Consider the following 21,644-nt stretch of genomic DNA (forward strand, 5'->3'; position numbering starts at 1 on the left):
AGGTGCTAAAGTTAAAAAAAAAAAAAGGTCTCCCAAATATTCTTTGCAACAGGCACCACACATAGTAGGGGTGTAGCAATTCTCATCCATAAATCGGTTTCTTTCAAAGTCCAAGAGACAGTAACAGACGCTGGGGGAAGATTTGCCTGGTGAAGGGTCTTCTCATGGGGGCCCCAGTTCTGCTGGCTTCAATATACGCTCCCAATACATATGAACATTCATTTTACACCAGTCTCACTACGCATATTTCTAAATTGGGAGATTGTCCCATCATTCTTGGAGGGGACCTCAACTTTGTAGCGGACCCCTTTTAGACAAACAACCTCTAGGGACCGGCCGTAATATAAGTACAAAGAAAGGACCACATTTTTTATGCAATCACCTCCAACTAATTGATCTTTGGAGGTCTCTTCACCCCGGAGAGTGCGCATTCACACATATAGCAAGGGCGCACCCGACCAGATCTCGTATCGATTACCTACTGGTATCTGAAATACTATTCTCTCGATTCAATACCTCCTCTATTGAAAATTTAGTGATCTCTGATCACTGCCCAGTGATGGGTGAATTTGGCTCCAGTGCTATGCCACCTCTGGCTCAATAGCGACTTCCCCATCATTTGCAAAGTGACCCAGCCTTTCCCATATACCTCCAAAAGAAATGGCTAGAATTTATGCAGTTTAATGCAAAGCCTGATGTTGACCCAGTGCTCCTCTAGGAAACTGCAAAAACAGTTCTCAGAGGAGATATCATTAGTAATGCCAGCCACAAGAAAAAGAAAATGGATGTGGACCTTTTGAAAAAAAAATGAAGGCTCTCCGACCGAGAATAATGGGTAGATTTTAAAAGGGTTACGCGCATAAGGTACACGCATAACCCTTTTAAAACGCCTCTGCGCACGCCGAGCCTATTTTGCATAGGCTCGGTGGCGCGCGCAAGCCCCAGGATACTTCACTAGGGGGGCGTGTTAGGGACATGTCGGGTGGGCGGCACGATGTTCGGGGCGCCAGGCGGGGGCATTCCGGGGGCACAGCCGAGGCCTTTGGAACAACCCCCGGGAGATGGCACACCAGCAGCCTGCTGGCGCGCGCAATTTATGCCTGCCACTGGCAGGCATAACTTTTACAACAAGGGTAAGGCGGGGTTAGATAGGTCCGGGGGGTGGGTTAGGTAGGGGAAGGGAGGGGAAGGTGCAGGGGGGAGGGAACGGTCAGCGCGCACAAGGTTCGGCGCACGCAAGTTGCACAAATGTGCACCCCCTTGTGCGTGCCGACCCCGGATTTTATAAGATATGCGCAGCTACGTGCATATCTTATAAAATCCAGCATACTTTTGTTTGCGCCTGGTGCGCGAACAAAAGTACATGCGCTGTTTTTTAAAATGTACCCCTAAATGTTTTGGGTGAGGAGGACCTTCTTCCTCAATATAAAATGCTACAGGTGGCTATTAATGATCTGATACATATTAGGGCTACCCGTACCCTGAAATACCGTCAATATAATTTTTTTCAATATGGCAATAAGGCAGGATGGCTGTTAGCGCGTCTGTTAAAATCACAAGATCCCTCAAATTTTATAGCAAATTTACGGTCCTTCAAAGGTGAAGTTAAAACCACCTCCCAAGACATTGCACAAATTTTTTCTGAGTATTACCATGCATTGTACTCTAAGGAGGCAGTAGATGATCAAGCCATAGATGCCTTTTTGCAATCTATCCACCTGCCAACCTTAACAGATCAACAACGAGCCCACTTGAATCACCCTATCAAGATTCTTTGCATGATGGGAAGGCACCAGGTTCTGATGGCATGATAGCGCTCTTCTACAAATCCTTGGCGCAGGAGGTGGCCCCAACTATGCAATCCCTTTTTGAAACAATGGTTACAAAAGGTGAGATGCTGCGCACTTTGCGATCAGCGACTATTGTGGTCCTCCCGAAACCAGGCAGGGATCCCCTTCAAGCTTCCTCATATCGTCCTATATCCCTGCTTAATTTAGATATTAAATTATATGCGAAAATTATAGCTACCCGACTACAACCCATTATGCCTTTGCTAATTTCACCGGACCAAGTGGGATTTGTGGCTGGACACCGCTCAGCGGTAAATCTACATAAAGTCCAGACAGCTCTGGAAAATTTGGTCATTCTCTCTCTCAAAGACCCCTTGCTGATAACATGTGACGTGGAAAAAGTCTTTGATTGGGTTGCATGGCCCTTTCTAAAAAAGACGCTCCTTCAAATGGGATTTATAGGCCAGATATATGACTATATTACTCTGCTGTATTCCAATCCAGTTTTGGTAAATGGGCTACTCTCCACAGAATTTCAGTTAGAAAGGGGCACTAGGCAGGGATCCCCGTTGTCTCCTCTATTATTTATAATGACGGTGGAACCTCTCATTTATCACTTACATGCCTCCCGGAGTGTAACGGGCATCCCGGTGAGGTCCTATACATATACAACTCTTTTATTTGTGGATGATATTCTACTTCTTTTATCCCAGGCATGTACCGCCCTTCCTGTAGCCTTACACATTTTTGCCACTTATCAATCTCTCTCGGGATTTAAATTAAATCTAGACAAAACTGAGGCTTTGGATTTAACTGGCACCTTGCAGAAGGAATTGGAGTCCTTTCCAGTAAAATGGGCGGGTTCCACCATTAAATACTTGGGTGTTCAGATTCATTCTGATCCCAGGAAATGGTACACCCTCAATATTCCTCCTCTTATTACCAAAGTTTCCAAAACCCTACAAAGCTGGCAGCTGTTACCTCTATCGCTCCAGGGGTGTATCACAGTGGTAAAAATGGTCATAGCCCCGAAACTCCTATATCTGCTCTTAATTGTCTATTCCTATCTACCGATAACTGTCAAATTCAGAAACATATCAGTCAGTTCATATGGCAGGGGAAAAAGGCTCGTCTGGCATACACTACCTTGTGCACTCCCCACCTTCAGGGCGGTTTTGGGCTCCCAGACTTCAGGATGTATTCCAGAGCGGCTAACCTTAGATTTTTAGGGGACTGGGTCTTGGGTACCTCCAATCATACGGATAACCAGTTAATTCATAATCTTTGTGCTCCATATGCCCTGACATTTGCTGGGACCTCCTCTATGGTTTGGTTTGGTGCGCACAATCCGGAAAATTTGGGCCTATACTAGACGTGTGTTATCTCACCACACTATCCTTTGTGTGGTAACCCAATGGATTACTCTTATGTACCCACCCAGCATTCCTTTAAGGTGTCTCCTACTTGGCCACTTGGGGAGTTGCTTGATCCTGAATCAGGCAGCTTTTACACCTTTGCTCAATGCCAAGAATTATTGGGGCTGCGACCACAACATTTTCTTATATATGGTTACCTCAGAGCAAAATCTTCTGTAATTTCATGGGGAGTCACTGGACCTATTGATTGTTCTCAATATTCAAAATTGTTTACTTGTTTTAAAGCTAAGTTGGGAAGCTTGTCAAATATATATTTATTCTATACTCTGGCCCGTTCATTCAATGTCTTTCCTTCCTTGCTTCCAAAATGGTCTCAGGATTGTGCTGAAATGCTGGATGTCTCCATGCTTCAACACTCTTACTCCTCTCTATTCAAGATGACGGGCAATGTATCTCTCCGGGAATTGCAACAATTCATATTCCACAGAACTATTATTTCACCAGCCAGAGCAAAGAAACTGGGTTTAATATCTACTGATGCATGTCTTAAATGTGCTCAACCACAGGCCAATTTGATACACTGCTTATGGGATTGTTCTGCAATTCAAGCCTTTTGGGAGAGCATTCATTTGCTTTTATCCAACGTGGAAGGCACTGAGATTCGCTGGTCTTGTTCCTTTTGCTTACTAAATGTTGAGAATGGTGACTCAAACATAAATGTGGACAACATACTGTTTTTATTCAAGGCCTGTATTATTGCAAAAAAGTGTATCCTCCTACGCTGGATTGATTCTAATCCTCCATCACAATCGCAATGGAGTAATTTGATGACTGAGCTATATCAAATGGAATATGGCTCGATGTACCGTCGCTTTACTCTGAATAAGAAACGTCACTTTCAAGACATATGGGGACAATTCTATAAAACTTTGCCAACATCCATCCAGGAGATTTCACCTCTAACCGACTTTTGAGTCTCCAAGGGATCCGGCCTCTGTCATCTGTGTAGCTATGGAACCGTTGAGACTGTCCTATATTACTACTTTATTCATGGCCACATTGGGATTCCGTTCTATAATTTATTGTACAGGCTATTTCATTATGGTGTGTTCTTTTTTTCTACATTGAGACTCTCTGTACTTGGGGAGGGGGTGGGTAGAGAGGGGGGAGGGGATGTCAATGTGGTTTATTTTCTATGCTGGTTATGTGGCATTTAAGGACTGTCATCCCAGGGGGGAAAAAGAGAACACCCTGAGGATTGTTTCTTCTGTTCTGTAAATTGATTGGTAAGTGTACTTGTTCCTGTTTAATCCTCAATAAAAGATGTTTCAAAAAAAAAAGTTACCCTCACAATATATACATGTAAAACTTAAAAAAAACCCTATAACTCAGTATCTAAATTAAAAAAAATGTTTTGTCATTTTACATACTCTTACTCAAAGGGGTGGGTAAGAGTATGTAAAATTAACAGAGAGTTCATAGGCTACAGGTATTACCAATTATTAGGCTTATTCAATATTTGTTGATAGTTAATGTGGCTTTCAATGCATACTTCACTTTCAATGCATATCCAGCATTGCTGTCTGCTTCAACGGCAGGGGAGAAGTAAAACTAATACTTCACGCATAATCCAGCATAGCTCTCTGCTTCAACGGCAGGGGAGAAGAAAAACAACCAATAAGGGCTGAATAACATAGTCTGGGTAAACAAATAAGTATGGGTGAAGCTTGCTTGTTGCGGCGGTTTCTACCCCTAACTAATCAAGCTTGATATTTCACTTGGATGCAGCTCCATCACTGCTCTCTGCATTTATGGTGGGGGTGAAAGGGAAATAGAACCAAGGGTTGCTAAGACCCAAGAGAAATAGATAAGTATGAAAGGAAAGAAGTGTGAAGCTTGCTGGGCAGACTGGATGGGCCGATTGGTCTTCTTCTGCCGTCATTTCTATGTTTCTATATTGGACTATCTGTGATTAGCTTTCAAGAGTTATGCTCCCTTCATCAGTTCAGGAAAAAACAACGCAATTTCACTCGGTTTAAGAATACAGAGTCTGCTAGACATGAGGTTATCTATATGTGCCTTTATAGGTCAGTAAAGGAATGGGGGGAGGGGTGCAGTGTTTGCCAGAAATGGCAGCGGCAGTAAAATGTTACAAGTCCTGAGGGCCTTAGTCTGATAATGGGTAGAAAATTCAGTGTTGTTGATAAGTCCTTCTGTGTATGTTTCAAAGCATTTATCATCTAAATTTCAAAAGAATTATCAGGAAAAAGAAGAGGGAAAGAGAGGGCAGTCAAATGAGCAAAAGCCCAGAGAGGAGAGCTAGTGAATGTGGTTGCTGGTACTCGGTGTCTAAAGGAGCCTTTTATTCTCCACTGTACTGCAGTGTTTTTATTCATCTCTCCTCCGATATAAAGCATGTCACAATATATGAGTGATGGGTAATAAACAGAAATGAGGCAAATATTGCCCAACTCAGAAAAGAAAGCGATAAAATATTCTTTAGATATATATGGGAGAGAGACATAAAACCAAAAGGGGGAACAGTTATGCACACAGGGCAATGCTGGAAGCTGCAGGGAGCAATAGGAGTGTACCATGATCCTGGAATCTGAAAAGGGTTTGGTAAGGTGCCAGGTGGGTGGCAGGTGCCAGGTTGGGATGGAGGGACATTCCCATCTTATTTTGGTCACCCAGGGATGCAGCAAGGGAGGACACTGTCAGGCGGACCTGTGTCATTTTTATTTTTAAACTTTAGTTGGAAGAGTATGGAAGGGTGGGAAGGCTCAACCCAGCAAGGCTCATTTTTCAGACATCAGGGAGGGGTCAGGGAATCAGGCCATAAGGCCCACATGCTCTTTTGTTTTTCAGACACTATTGCCATTTAAGCATTTAAAATATAGACAATTAAACCTAAAGTTATCCAGCTACCTTTAGCCAGATAACTTTAAGCCTTACCAGTGATATTCATAGCCTTTTAGGTTTAAAGGTATCCACCTAGAGGTAGCTGGATACCTTTATTTGGGGAATGTGAGGTGGTCTACAGGTAACTCCCTCAGACCACCTTAAGGGATCGGCCACAGTTATCTGGCCCAGTCCTCCTTAAATCCCAACCCATAAGAAGACAGGGCCCAGATCGGTTAAGGAGGCCCCCAGGGAGCAGGCAGGAAGCCACTCTATGAGAAAACCTGCTAAATAACATGTCTCTGTACTACTTGAACTTAAGGTGAGCTGCATCATTTCTTTCTTTCTTTTTTCTTTGTACTTAGTTTTCACTGTAAATAAATTGCACAAAAGGAAACAGCCAGAGTCTGCCTACCGAAGTTGCTTAGCCCACTAAATATCATGGATAACTTGTCCAGCTAATTGTAGTCTGATAAGTTATCTATTTTCTGAGTTTCTGAAAAATATATTAGAATGAAGAAGGAATGAAACCTAGGAAAGTGGTCAGAAGAGTATGCAGTAGAGCCAAGAATCAAGAATCTAGCCAGTACTGCTATTTTAAAATAGTATAAGTTTAAGTCTTGAAGAAGCTCCGTATCTTCTTCTTCTCAAAAAAGGTGGTTGGGATGAAGTAGTGTCTACAGGAGTATAGTGCTGAGCAGGACCATCGCTGGACACAATGGCACCCTGGGAGGCTGGGAGGGATATCCTGCCAATGATGCAGCTGGCCCACAGATGAAAGCAGCTGTCTACTGTTAGACTGATGGTGATAGCATAATGCCCCCCCCCCCCCTAGCTTGTTACCTCAGGCAGACACGCTGAAGTACCTACCCCTTATAACACTTCTATCACTGAATGCTGTCAATCCAATGTACATGCTTTTGTCTTACTGCACTTGTAATGTATTATTGATGATTTGAACAGGACTGGTGCTTCCATTAGGCAAACTGGCAGTTGCCTAGAGCACCAAACGTTTAGGGGCAGCAAAATCCCACCAGTGCAAGGCCCAGAAGGGTGCTGTGCAGAGACAATACTGATAAAGAATGGAACCCTGTGCTGCTGGTAGGAGGGCGTTTCAATCAGTAGGTAAGAGAGGCAGAGGGGGAGAGGGACACATGACCAAAGATTTGCCTAGGGAGCCAAATACTTTTGCACCGGCCCTGGGTTTGAAAAAATATGAGGACAGTTTTCAAAGTCATATACCCAAGTAAATAGCGATTTATCTTGATAAATTGGCTGGCTGAAGATTACTGTCCCTCAGTCTAGCTAAAAGTATGCACAGCACATACTTTTTGCTGGATTGAAGGGAGGCATTCCCAGGGGCATGCCCCTGGGAAGCAGAGGCATGCCCCTGGGAAGCAGAGTGAAGCAGAGTGAAGCTTCAAATCCACATGCATTCTTTTTTGGCAACATTTTGCCCACACTAAAAGCTGGTGCACATATGCTTTCCTTTTGAAATCTTGTACAATATCTGTGAGTAAAAAACTATTTGAGGACTTTGCACCAAGATAGCCAGTTTGAAAATTGTCGCCTACATGAATACCTGCTATTATTATTATTATAAATCTACATAAATTCTGTCTAGGGATAAACTCAGGCTTTCCCATACTTTGTATTCCCATGTTATACTAAACCTTTGGATGAAAACATGAACTGTAATTTTTGTGCATGCATCTATTGTACAGTCCACATATTAGTACATTTCAGATGCATCATATCTCCTCTGTTCAGCTTCAACAGAAATAATCACAAAGTGTGAATGGAACTTTAAAGCGCAGCATGAAACCTGCTGTGATTAATGACTCATCTGTGAAGCATATTTAGGTAACCTTGTTTTTCCAATGCAGATACAGTTACATGATTGACAATGTTATTCTGCTGATCACTGGGACCTTGCATCAACGACCTATATCTGAACTTGTTCCAAAATGCCACCCACTGGGCAGTTTTGACCAGATGGAAGCAGTCAACATTGCCCAAACGTCCGCAGAGCTATACAATGCAATTTTGGTTGACACACCCCTAGGTATGAAATCTTTTTTAACTAATTATTTGTTTGCAGATGACACTGTTCATTGTTCACATATGTGTGTGCCCATCAGATCACATATGTGTGTGCCCATCAGATCATATATGGCATAGTATAAGAGATATTTCAAACCACTATTGTAGAGTGATCTGGTGACCCAGTGGTTAGTGTTTTGAACTGCTAAACAGATTAACACACAACTGCTAAATGACCTAGTTCAAGAAAGAAGACTTTTGGCCAGTCCTGGTTTTTGAACTTATAGTTACCCCCCAATGCATTGTGGTATTTGTAGTCCCTATTTCTTCCATTTTAAATCAATAGTACAAGCATCCTAATGCATTAGAATGGGAGTGCAAGAAATCCAAGACTCACCTAAAATCTCCCTTTACAACTAGGTCACCTGTCATTTCTGATAATGCTTTCCATAAAGACTGTCAGCTTACACTACTGTTGATCTTGCTGACTGGAGCTGGAGTGCTGCCAAACTGCCCTATTGTGGAATGTATTCATGGACAAGTGAGAGGAACAGTTGGGGGAGGGAAACATGGCCACAGTACCCAGAACGCCATTGTTCAGGTACAAAATTAGTCAGAGTCTGTGGCCAGGAGGCAGGAGGGGGAGTAGATAGCTCAGGAATCTTCCAAGAAGGAAAGGAAAACCTGGGCTGAATATTATTTGGCCACCAGTATTCATGACTAAATTTCAGCAGAAAGGCAGCCGAAATCTAGTGACCAGTGGCAATCATAAAACAATTAGTTGGCTAACAGTTTTCATCAACAAACCTTCTCTGTTGAAAAGAAATTAGTAGAACTTGGGGTCACGAAATGAAACTCCAGGATGGAAGAATCAGAACCAACATCAGGAAAAATTTCTTCCAGGCATCCATGTGGTGGATGCCTGGAATGCCCTTCCGGAAGTGGTGGTGAAGACAAAAACAGTGAAAGATTTCAAAAGAGCATGGGATAAACACTGTGAATCCCTAGGGACTAAAGGATGGAAATGGAGAGGGAAGTGCATGGGGATAACTTGCTGTGTGGAATTTGCCATCCTTAGCCAATAGGCCTTCATGCTGTTGATGCAACTCCAATATTGCTCTCTGCTCTAATATTACTCTTTACTTTAACGGTAGGGGATGGAAAGGTGAGAATTGGACACAGACAGCAACCAATGAGGACACTAAATTTTAAGGTTGGGGAAAACAAGTAGGAGTGGAAGTTACTTGCTGATACGGCTGTTACTACCCTTAACCAATAAGCCTGATATTTTTTATGCTGCCACAAGTTTGCTGGGCAGACTGGATGGACCGTTTGGTCCTTTTCTGCCATCATTTCTCTGTTTCTATGTTTGTATATCAATAGGTGGCCATATAGATGCCAATCTAAGTGTTTACCTGAGGCAACCAAAATTCACTCTCTCTAGACTTCCCCAGTTGAAAAATAGTGTCCTTCTGGATTAGAGCTCCTTATAATTCTGGATGACCTGTTACCCTTACCAGATAGAAGTGCTCTGCTCTCCCTGGTAGATCAAAAGAACCATACTGTGGCTACCCTACTTTAGCAGCCAACAAGATGTCTTACTCTCAAATCAGTCTCATTAAGCTACAAGCAAAAACTCCTCCAAATGTCTCTTGCAAGCACCATATATATACCACAGAATGTCCATCTCCTCTGGGGGAGAACCCTTCTATTATTCACACTACAAAGCACCCCCTGAACTTCCCATTGCTAGAAATGTCTTCATTATAATGAATAGTGCACTATAGTGAAACCCAAACAGATATCATGCGTTAATAGAGGAGGGGGAATTTTAATCATTAGCATAAGCTTTATTACCATCATTGCCTCTTCTTTTGATTGCACTCTTTTCTATAATTATTAACATCTAGCTATTGAGCACATAAACCCATTGCATTACTGCCTGTGAATTTATCTCGTAATTGACTTATGTTTTGGTTTCAGCTGCTTTCTTCCAAGACTGTCTGTCTGAGAATGATATGGATGAAATGAACATTGAGATAATGCGCAACAAACTGTACAAGGTAAATGGTTTCTTTCAGTTGTATTTTTATTCCTGTACTTCAGAATTCTAGTGATAATGAAAACAAGACATTATAAATCTGAAAGAGCACAGACTATTGGAAGGAACTTGGTTGTACTCATTCTAAGGGCATTTTTCATACTCTTCATGTTACGTTTGGTGGCCCATAGGAGGTTTGCCCTCAAGGCTGCATCAGCTACACCACAGCACAAAGGGCTCATACACCTGCTACCCTTCACGCTTCATGGTGCTTGCAAGTCAAAAAGCACTTTGAACTTTGTTCTCGCAGGGCTGCAAGCTGATTTTCAAAGCAAAACTCCCTGATGGAGTTTCCCATCAAAGTTTGAGGAGTGATCTAGGATCTGGCAGCTATGATTTAGTGCTAAAAAATGCAGTCATGCATCTAGTCTGCAAAACCCCAAGAAAACAGTACAGTATATGGAGTGAAATTCTTTCTCTGTACTAAACATGATCGGGATTTGAGGGTGATTGTATCTGATGATCTCGAGGTGGACAAACAGTTAGAGATGATGATGGCAAAAGCCAAAAAGATGTTTGGGTGCATAGAGAGAAGATTGGCCAGCAGAACAAGGAAGGTGATATTGCTCCTGTATAGATCCCTAATGAGATCTCATTTGGAATGCTGTGTACAGTATGGGAGACTATACTTATTTATTTTATTTATTTATTTAAGGTTTTTATATACCGGCATTCATGATACAATCACATCATGCTGGTTTACAGTTAAACAGGGGTGTAAATACATTAAAACTAAAAAACAAGTGCAAGGAAATTGCAGTTACAAATAACAAGGGAGATCGAACTGGGAGAGAAAGGGAAATACAGAAGTAGATTAACATTGAACTAGTGGCGTAGAGAAATACTGAATTGGATTAACATCTCGTGGAGTTATTTACAAGGGCAGCTGTGACTGAGTTGTGAAAGTTGATGAGGCAGCAATTATGAGGGGTCCGGAAAAGCTTGTTTGAATAACCAGGTCTTAAGTCTTTTTCGGAATGTTGGGAGGCAGGGCTCCTGTTGGAGATTTGGAGGGATGGAATTCCAGAGTGCTGGTCCAGCTGTTGAGAAGGCCCGTTCTCTTAAGGTTATGTGTCGAGTGAATTTGATATGAGGTACTTGGAGGGATCCTCTGTATGCTTCTCTGGTGGGTCTTGTAGAGTGATGATGGCTGAGTGGGAATTGTAAGTCAAGTGTTGTAAGGTGGTAGATGGATTTATATATGACGGTGATGGATTTGAAGATAATTCTGAAGTGAATAGGGAGCCAGTGAAAGTGTTTTAGGATAGGTGATATGTGGTCTCTTCTCCTGGTGATGGTGAGAATTCTTGCCGCCGCATTCTGGACCATCTGTAGAGGTTTGGTGTACGATGATGGGAGGCCTAGTAGGATGGCGTTGCAATAATCAATCTTTGAGAAGATTAAAGCTTGTAGTATTGTTCTGTAATCATTAGAGTGAAATAGAGGTTTTATCCTTTTCAGAACTTGGAGTTTGTAGAAACAGTCCCTGGTTGTGCGATTGACAAATGATAACTTTCAAAATGATATAGACCGGATGGAATCCGCCCAAAGGATGGTTACCAAAATAGTCAGTGGCCTTCATTACAAAGCATATGGGGACAGACTTAAAGATCTAAATATATATACTTTAGAGGAAAATACAAAAACTCTAAAGAACCTGTGTAGTGAATATTGCTGACACAGTCCAACAGCAATTCACCTATTATCGATCACTGAGGCAAATCAAAACAAGTCATATGCTATAAATCTTATGACCTCATATGGTTAAAGACACCTACTGCACTAATTTGTGAGAGTAATTAAAGTCTTGTTTGATTACATCAAGGTTTATAATCATAGATCATGGTTTAATAATATTATTGTTTACTTTTTTACCTTGCAGATAAGCGATTTTATCTTTCAGCTGAGAGTGAGGGTAACTCTTCAACGGCAGTCCGATATTGTGACAGTACTTCAAAATCTGCATCAGGGGCACACAAAACACTTTTTGTTAGTATATCTATACCCAGTGAAATTCAAATCAGCAACAAGGAAGGTATCATGTCCTAAACACAGCAATAGTTCAATAACATGTATACAAATACATATAATAAAATATGAAGTCAAAGTCTCTATGAAAATATCACAGCGATATGTATATTCTTATAGTGAATGTATATACACTCTGTGGGCATTATTGCCCACAAATTCAGTTTGACATTTGTTGACATCCAAGCATCTAGAGTGGGTGGCCGCCATTTTTAAAGGGGATAATGGTAGGAGCCTGCTATTTATCCCTTGCTGAAACAGCTGATAGGATATGGATAAACTATTTAGAAAATGTCATATTCCACATTACAGTGTGTGCCAGTCAATAGCTTCATTCAGCCCATATGGACTGACAGTATTCAATTAGAAAATAAAACATTGTTCACATTAATTAAGCATCACAGAAGTGTCACTTCTCCTGGTGACCTATGTATGACTTGTAGGACCGTTCACTGTGATGTGCTTCTATACATTGATTTAACAAATGGTGCAATGCTCAATTAGTCGTGTATGTATCACTTGGCTTGTGCATCCAATATATGTCAATGAACATGAGCATTGCATAGCATATGCAATGCTTTTAGTATTGCAATCTGAGTACGATCTGTGGAAAATCCTGGTCTGTGTGGCTAGATGGGTCCATTCTATTCCAGATATTGTGTTAGCACCCATATCACATGTGTCACATGCAAAGTGTCCAACCTGCTGATATGTTGTTGAATCAGTGGCTTATAGCACTGCTTTTACAATGTGTTCCCTGTTGTTCCTACTCCAACAGTATGCAAAACGCAGCATCTCTTGAAGTGAAGGGTGCAATGCCAAAACCTTCCAATGTCTTCTGATAATATTGGCCATATCTTGTGCACAAATGGAATACTTAAGTGCACATGTAAGTTGCTCTGAAACTGTCGGTCTGAATCTGTAATCCAGCAATTGTGTGCTGTCTGAATATTGGCCCATAAATAAGCTTGCCTAATTGCCTTTTTTGGATAGCCCCTTTCACTGTGAGATCATTGGAATGTTGTTTAAAATTATGAAAATCTGAACAGATTTGCCGGGCTCTAAAAAATTGGCTTACTAGTAGGCCCTACTCAAAGGCTCTGTGATAATACCTTTTGAAATTTTAAAAGGTTGTTCCTTTCACATGCTTTGTGGTACAGCATGGTATGAATCTATGAGTCATGTATATAGATTTTTATAACTAAAAAGGAAATGGACTCTACTATATTGAATTGTAAATCTCAAATTACTTTCCAAATTGTTGAGCCATGCATGAAACTGTTGAAGCCCATCTTCATTCCCTCTCCATGTGAAAAATATATTGTTGATATATCTCGACCACAGCACTATTTGCTAAAACGTTGGTGCTGCATAAACATAAACATATTTCTCTTGAAAAGAGGCCATATAAATGTTGGCAACATCCAGTGCCTAAGGAGACCCCATGGCCACCCCATAACTGATTAAAAAATTGTGTCCTGAAGGAGAAATAGTTCTAGTAGAAAACTAATTTGGTTATAGGAACATAGAAATGACGGCAGAAGAAGACCAATAGGCCCATCCAGTCTGCCCAGCAAGCTTTCACACTTATTTTCTCATACTTATCTGTTACTCCAACCGCTGAGTTCAGGGCCCTTATTGGTAGCTTTTTTATTCTAATTTCCTTCCACCCCACCATTGATGCAGAGAGCAGTGTTGGAGCTGTATCAAAGTGAAGTATAAAGCTTAATGTTTAAGGGTAATAACCATTGTATTGAGCAAGTTACCCCAATGTTTGTATACTCATACTGCTCAGATCAATGCCTTGTGAGATGTTGGCTGGATGTAAATCCTATTTCTTCATTCTCCCTGCCGTTGAAGCAGTGAGCTGCGCTGGATAAGCATTCAAAGTGAAGTATCAGGCTTAATTTGTTAGGGGTAGTAACCACCGCAATAAGCAAGCTACTCCCACACATTTGTTTACCTGGACTGTGCAATTCAGTCCTTTGTTGTTGTCTAATATAAATCCTCTTTTCTTCTTTCCCCTGCCGTTGAAGCAGTGAGCTGTGCTGGATATGCTTTCCAAGTGAAGTAATAGGCTTAAATTGGTTCAGGGTAGTAACCGCCGCAACAAGCAAGCTACTCCCACACTTATTTTTTTACCCAGACTGTGCAATTCAGTCCTTGTTGGTTGTTGTCTGAATGTGAATAATCTTTTCTTCATTCCCCCCTGCTGTTGAAGCAGAGATGTATGCTGGATATGCATTGAAAGAGAAGTATCAGGCTTAATTGATTTGGGGTAATAACCACCGCAACAAGCAAGCTACTCCCGCGCTTATTTGTTTACCCAGACTGTGCTACCTTGTTGGTTGTTGCCTGAATGACATCCTCTTTTCCACATTTCCTCTTGCCGTTGAAGCATAGAGCAATGCTGGAGTCTCATTAACCGTGTGAATGTTTATTGAATAAGGGTATCAATCACCAGGTAGTAGCAGTCATTCCTGCAAGCCACCCCCATACCTCTTCTATTCATTCCCATCCTCCAGGCTTTATGGATCCACAGTGTTTATTCCTACAAGGCACCCCCATACCTCTTCTCTTCATTCCCATCCTCCAGGCTTTATGGATCCACAGTGTTTATCCCACGCCCCTTTGAAATCCTTCACAGTTTTGGTCTTCACCACTTCCTCCGGAAGGTCATTCCAGGCATCCACCACCCTCTCCATGAAGAAATACTTCCTGACATTGGTTCTGAGTCTTCTTCCCTGAAGTTTTAAATCGTGACCCCTGGTTCTGCTGATTTTTTTCCAATGGAAAAGGTTTGTCATTGACTATGGATCATTAAAACCTTTCAAGTATCTGAACGTCTGTATCATATCACCCCTGCTCCTCCTTTCCTCCAGGGTATACATATTTAGATTCTTCAGTCTCTCCTCATAAGACATTCGATGAAGACCATCCACCTTTTGGTCACCCTTCTCTGGACCGCCTCCATCCTGTCTCTGTCCCTTCAGAGATACGGTCTCCAGAACTGAGCACAGTACTCCAGGTGAGGCCTCACCAAGGCCCTGCACAAGGGGATAATTACTTCCCTTTTCTTACTCGGAATTCCTCTCTCTATGCAGCCCCGCATTCTTCTGGCTTTAGCTATCGCCTTGTCACACTGTTTCGCTGACTTCAGAGCGTTAGACACTATCACCCCCAGGTCTTTCTCCTGCTCCATGCACATCAGCCCTTCACCCCCCATCAAATACAATTCTTTCAGATTTCCACAGCCCATATGCATGACTCTGCAATTCTTGGCATTGAATCTCAGCTGCCTTAACTTCGACCAGTCTTCGAACTTCCTTAAATCCCGTCTCATTCTCTCCACTCCTTCCGGCATGTCCACTCTGTTGCAGATCTTAGTATCATCCGCAAATAGACAAACCTTAATTCTATCCCGTCCACGATGTCGCCCACAAAGATATTGAACAGGACCCTTGCGGCACTCCGCTCATCACCGCTCTCTCTTTAGAGTAAGTTCCATTTACCATAACACATTGTCTTCTGTCCTTCAACCAGTTTGCTATCCAGGCCACCCCCTTGGCACTCTCACCCATACTTCTCATTTTATTCACAAGCCTCCTGTGCGGGACCGTATCAAAAGCTTTGCTAAAATCCAAGTAGATAACATCAAGCGCTCTTCCTCGATCCAATTCCTTAGTCACCCATTAAGAAGGAAGATGGAACCCACTGAGGGAGTGAATGATGGTCTAATATTTCTTGTACCAACCCCAAAGCTGAAAGTTGGTGGATATTCATGTACAAAAATTCCACATCCATACTGACCAAAATAAAATCTGATGAAAACAATATATCTTGTAGCTTCTTCAACATGTGAGGAGTCCTTTATGAAGGATCTGGTTGATTGCACTTCCAGTTGTAGGAAAATATCTAAAAAGATTGCTAGTGGTTCCAAGACTGTGCCATTGGCCGATACGGTAATGCAACAGAATGGCTTTATCAATGGCTTATGTACCTTGTGTACTCCATATAATACTGGGCATCTGGGGCACCACACTTTTAAGAAGGAAAGTTCCTTAGATGTCAAATGTATTTATCCACTCACAATAATTTCCACAGAGACTTAAGAAAATACATATCGCTGTGATATTTTCATAGAGACTTTGACTTCACATCTTATTATATATGTTTTTATACATACATTTCATTGAACTATTGCTGTGTATATGACGTGATGCCTTCCTCATCGCTGACTTGAATTTCACTGGGCATATTAAATATACTAACAAAAAGTGTTTTGTGTGCCCCTGATCCAGATTTCAAAACAATGTCACAGTGTTGAACTACCATTGAAGAGTTGCCATCGCTTTCAGCTGAAAGATAAGTGATTTTATATACAAGATAAAAAAGAAAACAATCATATAACCATGATCTATGATTATAAATCTTGACACAATCAAACAAGACTTTAGTCACTCTCACAAATGAGTGCAGTCATAAGAGGTCATAAGTTTTATAACATATGACTTGTTTTGATTTGCCTCAGTGAACGATAGGTGAATTCCTGTTGGACTGTACCTTAGAGGAAAGGCAGGATAGTGGAGATATGATAGAGATATTTAAATTTACTCTTTATTAAGCTTTTCACATCATACTTACAGCAATGATAACTGGTAAAGTATCATTATCAAAGAAACAACATAAGAAAATAATAATCATACAAAATTACAGAATATAATCATACACAAGCCTACATCCAGGAGGAAACGTTAGGAAATGTCTACCAATAGTATACAAAAACGTTTTACTGTGCCAGGACAAACAACCATGCCACAATCATTACACAGGATTTCTTTTATCATTAATAAACCTTTCAAGATCTACTGGGTCAAGAAAAATAAACGTGTTATTCTGAAATGAAATAACACATTTGCAAGGAAATTTCAAATAAAAAAATGCTCCTAACTCTAATACTCCAGGTTTGAATACCTCCAATGTTTCCATGCACAGGAGACAGGTCTTTGAATGGAAAGAAGACTCTGGAATGAGGTGTCATGGGATGAGAGTGAAAGGGGGTAGACTCAGGAGTAACCTAAGGAAGTATTTCTTTAGAGGAGAAGAAGAGGAACAGATAGGCAAGGTAGGCAGGTGAGGATAAGAACAAGTAGGCAACAAAGATGAAGGCAAGCTGGTTAAAGTCTAAATACAAGTTGGCCAAAACCTGAAGACAGTCTAGAATGCATGGAATAACCTCCCAGTGGAGGTGGTGGAGACAAGGACAGTATCTGAATTCAAAAGAGCATGGGAATCTGTGAGTGAGTGGTAGGGACTTTAGGGCTAAATAGTTGGTATAGAAGGGCAAACTAGTTAGATCGTATGTTATTTTCTCCTCTCACATTTCTATGTTTTTATATGAGTTTTCAGCAACTCCCTTTCACTAAATTTATGTGTCTGTTGAATTGATATAAGAACAATCTTTGACCTACAAATGAGACCACATGCAGTTGCTGAAGTTAAAAAATTGGTCTTTCTTCTCTCATTGTTTTACTTTTTTGCTTGTGTTCACATAGGGGTATATTTTAAAACGCCTACATGCACCGGGCCTATTTTAAAAAGGCCCAGCGATGTGCGTAAAGCCCCGGGATACGTGTATGTCCCAGGGCTTTGAAAAAGGGGTGGGGGCGGTTCAAGGGCAGGGTGGGGTGGAGCTAGAGGTCCCCACTACAGCGGCTATTTGCCGCTGTGCCGGGGATCGCATGCTGGCAGGGTGCCGGTGCGCGCAATCTGCACCTGCCCCAAGGCAAGTGCAAATGGTAAGTTAAAAGAATCGGGGGTTAGAATAGGGTTAAGGGGCGGGAAGGTTAGGGGAAGGGTAAGAAGGATAGAGTAGGGGAAAGGGAAGTTCCCTCACAAGCCGCTTCTAAATTGGAGCAGGCTGGGAGGGAACGGGTGAAGGCCACAGGCATCGGCACATGCAAGATGCATTAGTGAGCATCCCCTTGCATGCACCAACCCCCGATTTTATAACTTGCATGCACTTGCGCATGCATGTTATAAAATTGGGCGTCCATGTTCTTAAAATCTACCTGTGGTAAGAACATCAATGTACATGTAGCTCCTGTGGCTCTTTCTCTAAACGACATCAGTGTTCCAACAACTGGACATTTGCAGTGTAGGAATTGTTCCAACTGCAATCAAATCATTGAATGTATTGCATGGTATCCACCCAATAGGGATCTCGGTATCAAATTGTGGTTTTCAACTAATTGTTTGACACAATGGGTAGTTTACGTGCTGGTGTATCCATGTCAGTTATATTATATTATATAATTTTGCCTCAGTGAACATAGAAGTTGTCATGTTACTCAGAAAATTGGTGCACCAATTGTACAATATTGTATGGATCATAATTATGGTTTTTCACAAATATGGTGGCTGGTTATTGATCGAGTGTCTCCACTTAATCTGTGGTGGTAATAGGGAGGCTAGGTTAAATTTACTTGAGTAATTTTGGATACATAAATTAAACATAGTGCAGCCTCATTGACTGAATCTAGAAATAGATTGGTATACTTTGATATAATGAGTCACTATTTCCCAAGGTGTCAATTGAGAATTTTGTGTACATCATCATGTATCAATAAAGTTGCATTCATTGTAGAGGTGATGCGCACTACTGTGATTGGTTGCAGATTAGGTTGAATATAATTATTTATTTATTTATTTTGTTTGGTTTTCTATACCGAGGTTCACTTAGACATATCACACCGGTTTACAGATTAACAGAGGAGTCTATTAAACATAGACTTCTTATTGTGCATTGAAACTTTGTAGCATGATTAACAAATGGCCTGTGGAGAGTCATAAGTGACATTATAAATTATAACATAGTAAGAACATTGAAAACTTCGTAACCTATGCAACAACATTTAAACTTCGTGACATATGCAATAACATAACTTAAGGGAGGGTTTCTAAGTATGGTGGAAATATGTTGAGACATGTTGCATCAGGATATGGGGGAGAGGGAGGATTCTATATGATGCTTGATTATTTCATGGTATCTGTGGCTGGAATCATGTGAGGGGAAGGGGTCGGGAGAAGAATTTGGGTAGGGGGGGATTTTGAATTAGATGTATGTCAAAGGTCAGGTAGTGAGCCGTGGGAGATCTGAGGTTTTGTTGGCCAGAGGCGCGAGGGGAGGGTCACTAGGGGAGTGGGGCTCTAGGGGAGGGATGAGAGGGGTGGAGGAGAAGGGGGAGGGATGGGGATATAAGAAGAAGCAGTAGCACAAATGCCAACAGACACTGTGTGGTTGAAAGCATTCTCAAGTGGTCATACGAAGTAACTGGATGTGGCAACATGGGCTGCGACCTAGGGAAGAAGAAAAAAAACACATGAATATGTGTTCCCCTGAAGCAGGGAGAATGTTCTCCTGAAACACATCCCTTATTGGGTTGCTTTTTGGATAAACGTTTGGAAAAAATCATTACAAAAAGTTGTTGCATAAGTAGGACCAATGATTATGCAAATATAAGGGCATTACAACTTACATTTGCCTTATGAGCAATTTGCGATGCAATGAACCCTAGAGATGATGGTCCTCAGATATATAATTAATGCAGAAATTAGTAAATGCATTTAATTTGAGTGGTATTGTGCACAAGTGAGTAAACTATATTTATATCATCGATAATATAAGTTTGGAGTAATTGGTTTAGTATGTTGTAGTTGCCATCAACATCCCTAACAATCTGTGTATTTTTAATTTAAAATCTACTTATTTCAGTTGTGATATTGCATTGCCCAAGATTTGGGAAAGATGATGTTTTCAGGTGTGCATAAGTACACCAATCACACCTGCAAAGTTTTTGGGAAGCACTAAGAAAGGAAGGGATGCTTCGAGACTAGGGAGCTAAAGAGCAATTTCTGTCCAGGACATTGAAGCTATCCATAATGTTATAACAAACTGTCAATTTACAGTATGGAATAATGTCTTGAGGGGTGATAATGTGACCTCAGTCCTTGTTTTTTCACAGTGCAATCAACTGTAAATGACATTCATTAATATGGATCCCTCATAGTTCACTATCCATCTATATTTGTATAAAGAATCTACAAGTCCTGTTCCATAACTAATTTCTGTTTCTTTCTCTTAGTCTTACCTGGAAGCGTTCTACAAATTCTGTAAAAACCAAGGAGGCACTACAGAGGATATAATGTGTCCTATTCTCGAGGTAAGAGGTATGGTAGGGGAATAGAAATGAGGTCACAAATTCACTGCGTATCCTGTGTGAGGAAGTACACCTGATCTCAAGAGGTTTTTGAAACACACAGTCATGTTCAGACATGCCCAGACTTGCACATCAGTGCTCTGTGAGCTTCCATCAGACGTGTTGGTACTGCTATTACCTTATTTGTTGTTGCTTTACAAGGATGTGATGTACATGGATGATTCAGAATCCGATTTAGCCATGATTGTAAAGAGACATTACTAAAAATGACGGCTCCAGAGGAGGGGACATGGGCAGGCATAATCCTCTAGATGCATTAGTTTATACTTTTTCTTTGTTTGGTAATATTATTCCCTGTCTTGATACAGCATTAAATAAGGAATCCCCATCATAACAGGTACATGGAGATTACACTGAATAACATTCAACAATGAATGAGATGATAACAAAAAGCAAAAAGAGAGGAGAGGCAGTAAATGTTAAAACGGAAAAGACAGAAGGAAAACAGGGAGAGGAAAAAATATAAAGGAAAAGAGGCAGAATGGGAAAGAATTTAAAGAGGAGACAAAAAGGAGGGCAAAGGGTAATGAAGAAAAGCAGATAAAGAGAGTAAGGAACATAAGACAATATATTGTACAGTGCCAGATACAAATGAAAATGTGCATAAATGTAAACAATGAGGCTGGAAAATGGGCAAATTGATTTAGTGAATGCAAACCTTAAAAACCAATCAATAACCTCCTTGTGAACTAAGCTGAGATATTAATCTACCTCTTAGTTTACAGGGGGGAAGGTCCTCTATAAAATGTGATACAGTCTGGGTCTCTCCATGTCAGGGGTAGCATGGATTAAACCTGTGGCCCTGGGTGCTTAAGGCCAGGGGATCTTGCAGCAGAGCCACAGGGACCCTTGATGCATTAGGAATCCATAGGAAATACAAAGTGAAAGAAAGTTAAGGCTACCCACCTCCAGGGACTTCCTATTTGACCAGCGTTAAATGTGTCCTAAATTGAGAGCCATTTATAAAGAGCTCTAGCCTGACACACCTTTGCTGGTCCAGCAATCTACATAGAGTTTGTTCTGTGATAGTCTGGGGCCTGGTTGTGTTCCTGATTCCTGGTCTTCAGGTCTTTCCTGGTTCTTGCTTCTGCTTGGCAAGTCCTGGCAACCACCCCCACCCAAGGGC

The 21,644-nt window shown here is 41.3% G+C and overlaps 1 protein-coding gene across 1 annotated transcript in view; it reads left to right on the top strand.

Moving 5' to 3' along the window:
• ATP6V0D2 (ATPase H+ transporting V0 subunit d2) overlaps positions 1-21,644 on the top strand; it is a 122,554-nt gene that overhangs the window by 37,568 nt on the left and 63,342 nt on the right. The window contains exons 3-5 of the mRNA XM_029591604.1: positions 7,954-8,132; positions 10,094-10,173; positions 20,384-20,461. Of these exons, the coding sequence (XP_029447464.1) occupies positions 7,954-8,132; positions 10,094-10,173; positions 20,384-20,461 (337 nt within the window). The remainder of the gene's footprint in view (positions 1-7,953; positions 8,133-10,093; positions 10,174-20,383; positions 20,462-21,644) is intronic.

Source organism: Rhinatrema bivittatum, chromosome 2 (assembly GCF_901001135.1).
Source record: "Rhinatrema bivittatum chromosome 2, aRhiBiv1.1, whole genome shotgun sequence".
Lineage (NCBI taxonomy): Eukaryota > Metazoa > Chordata > Amphibia > Gymnophiona > Rhinatrematidae > Rhinatrema > Rhinatrema bivittatum.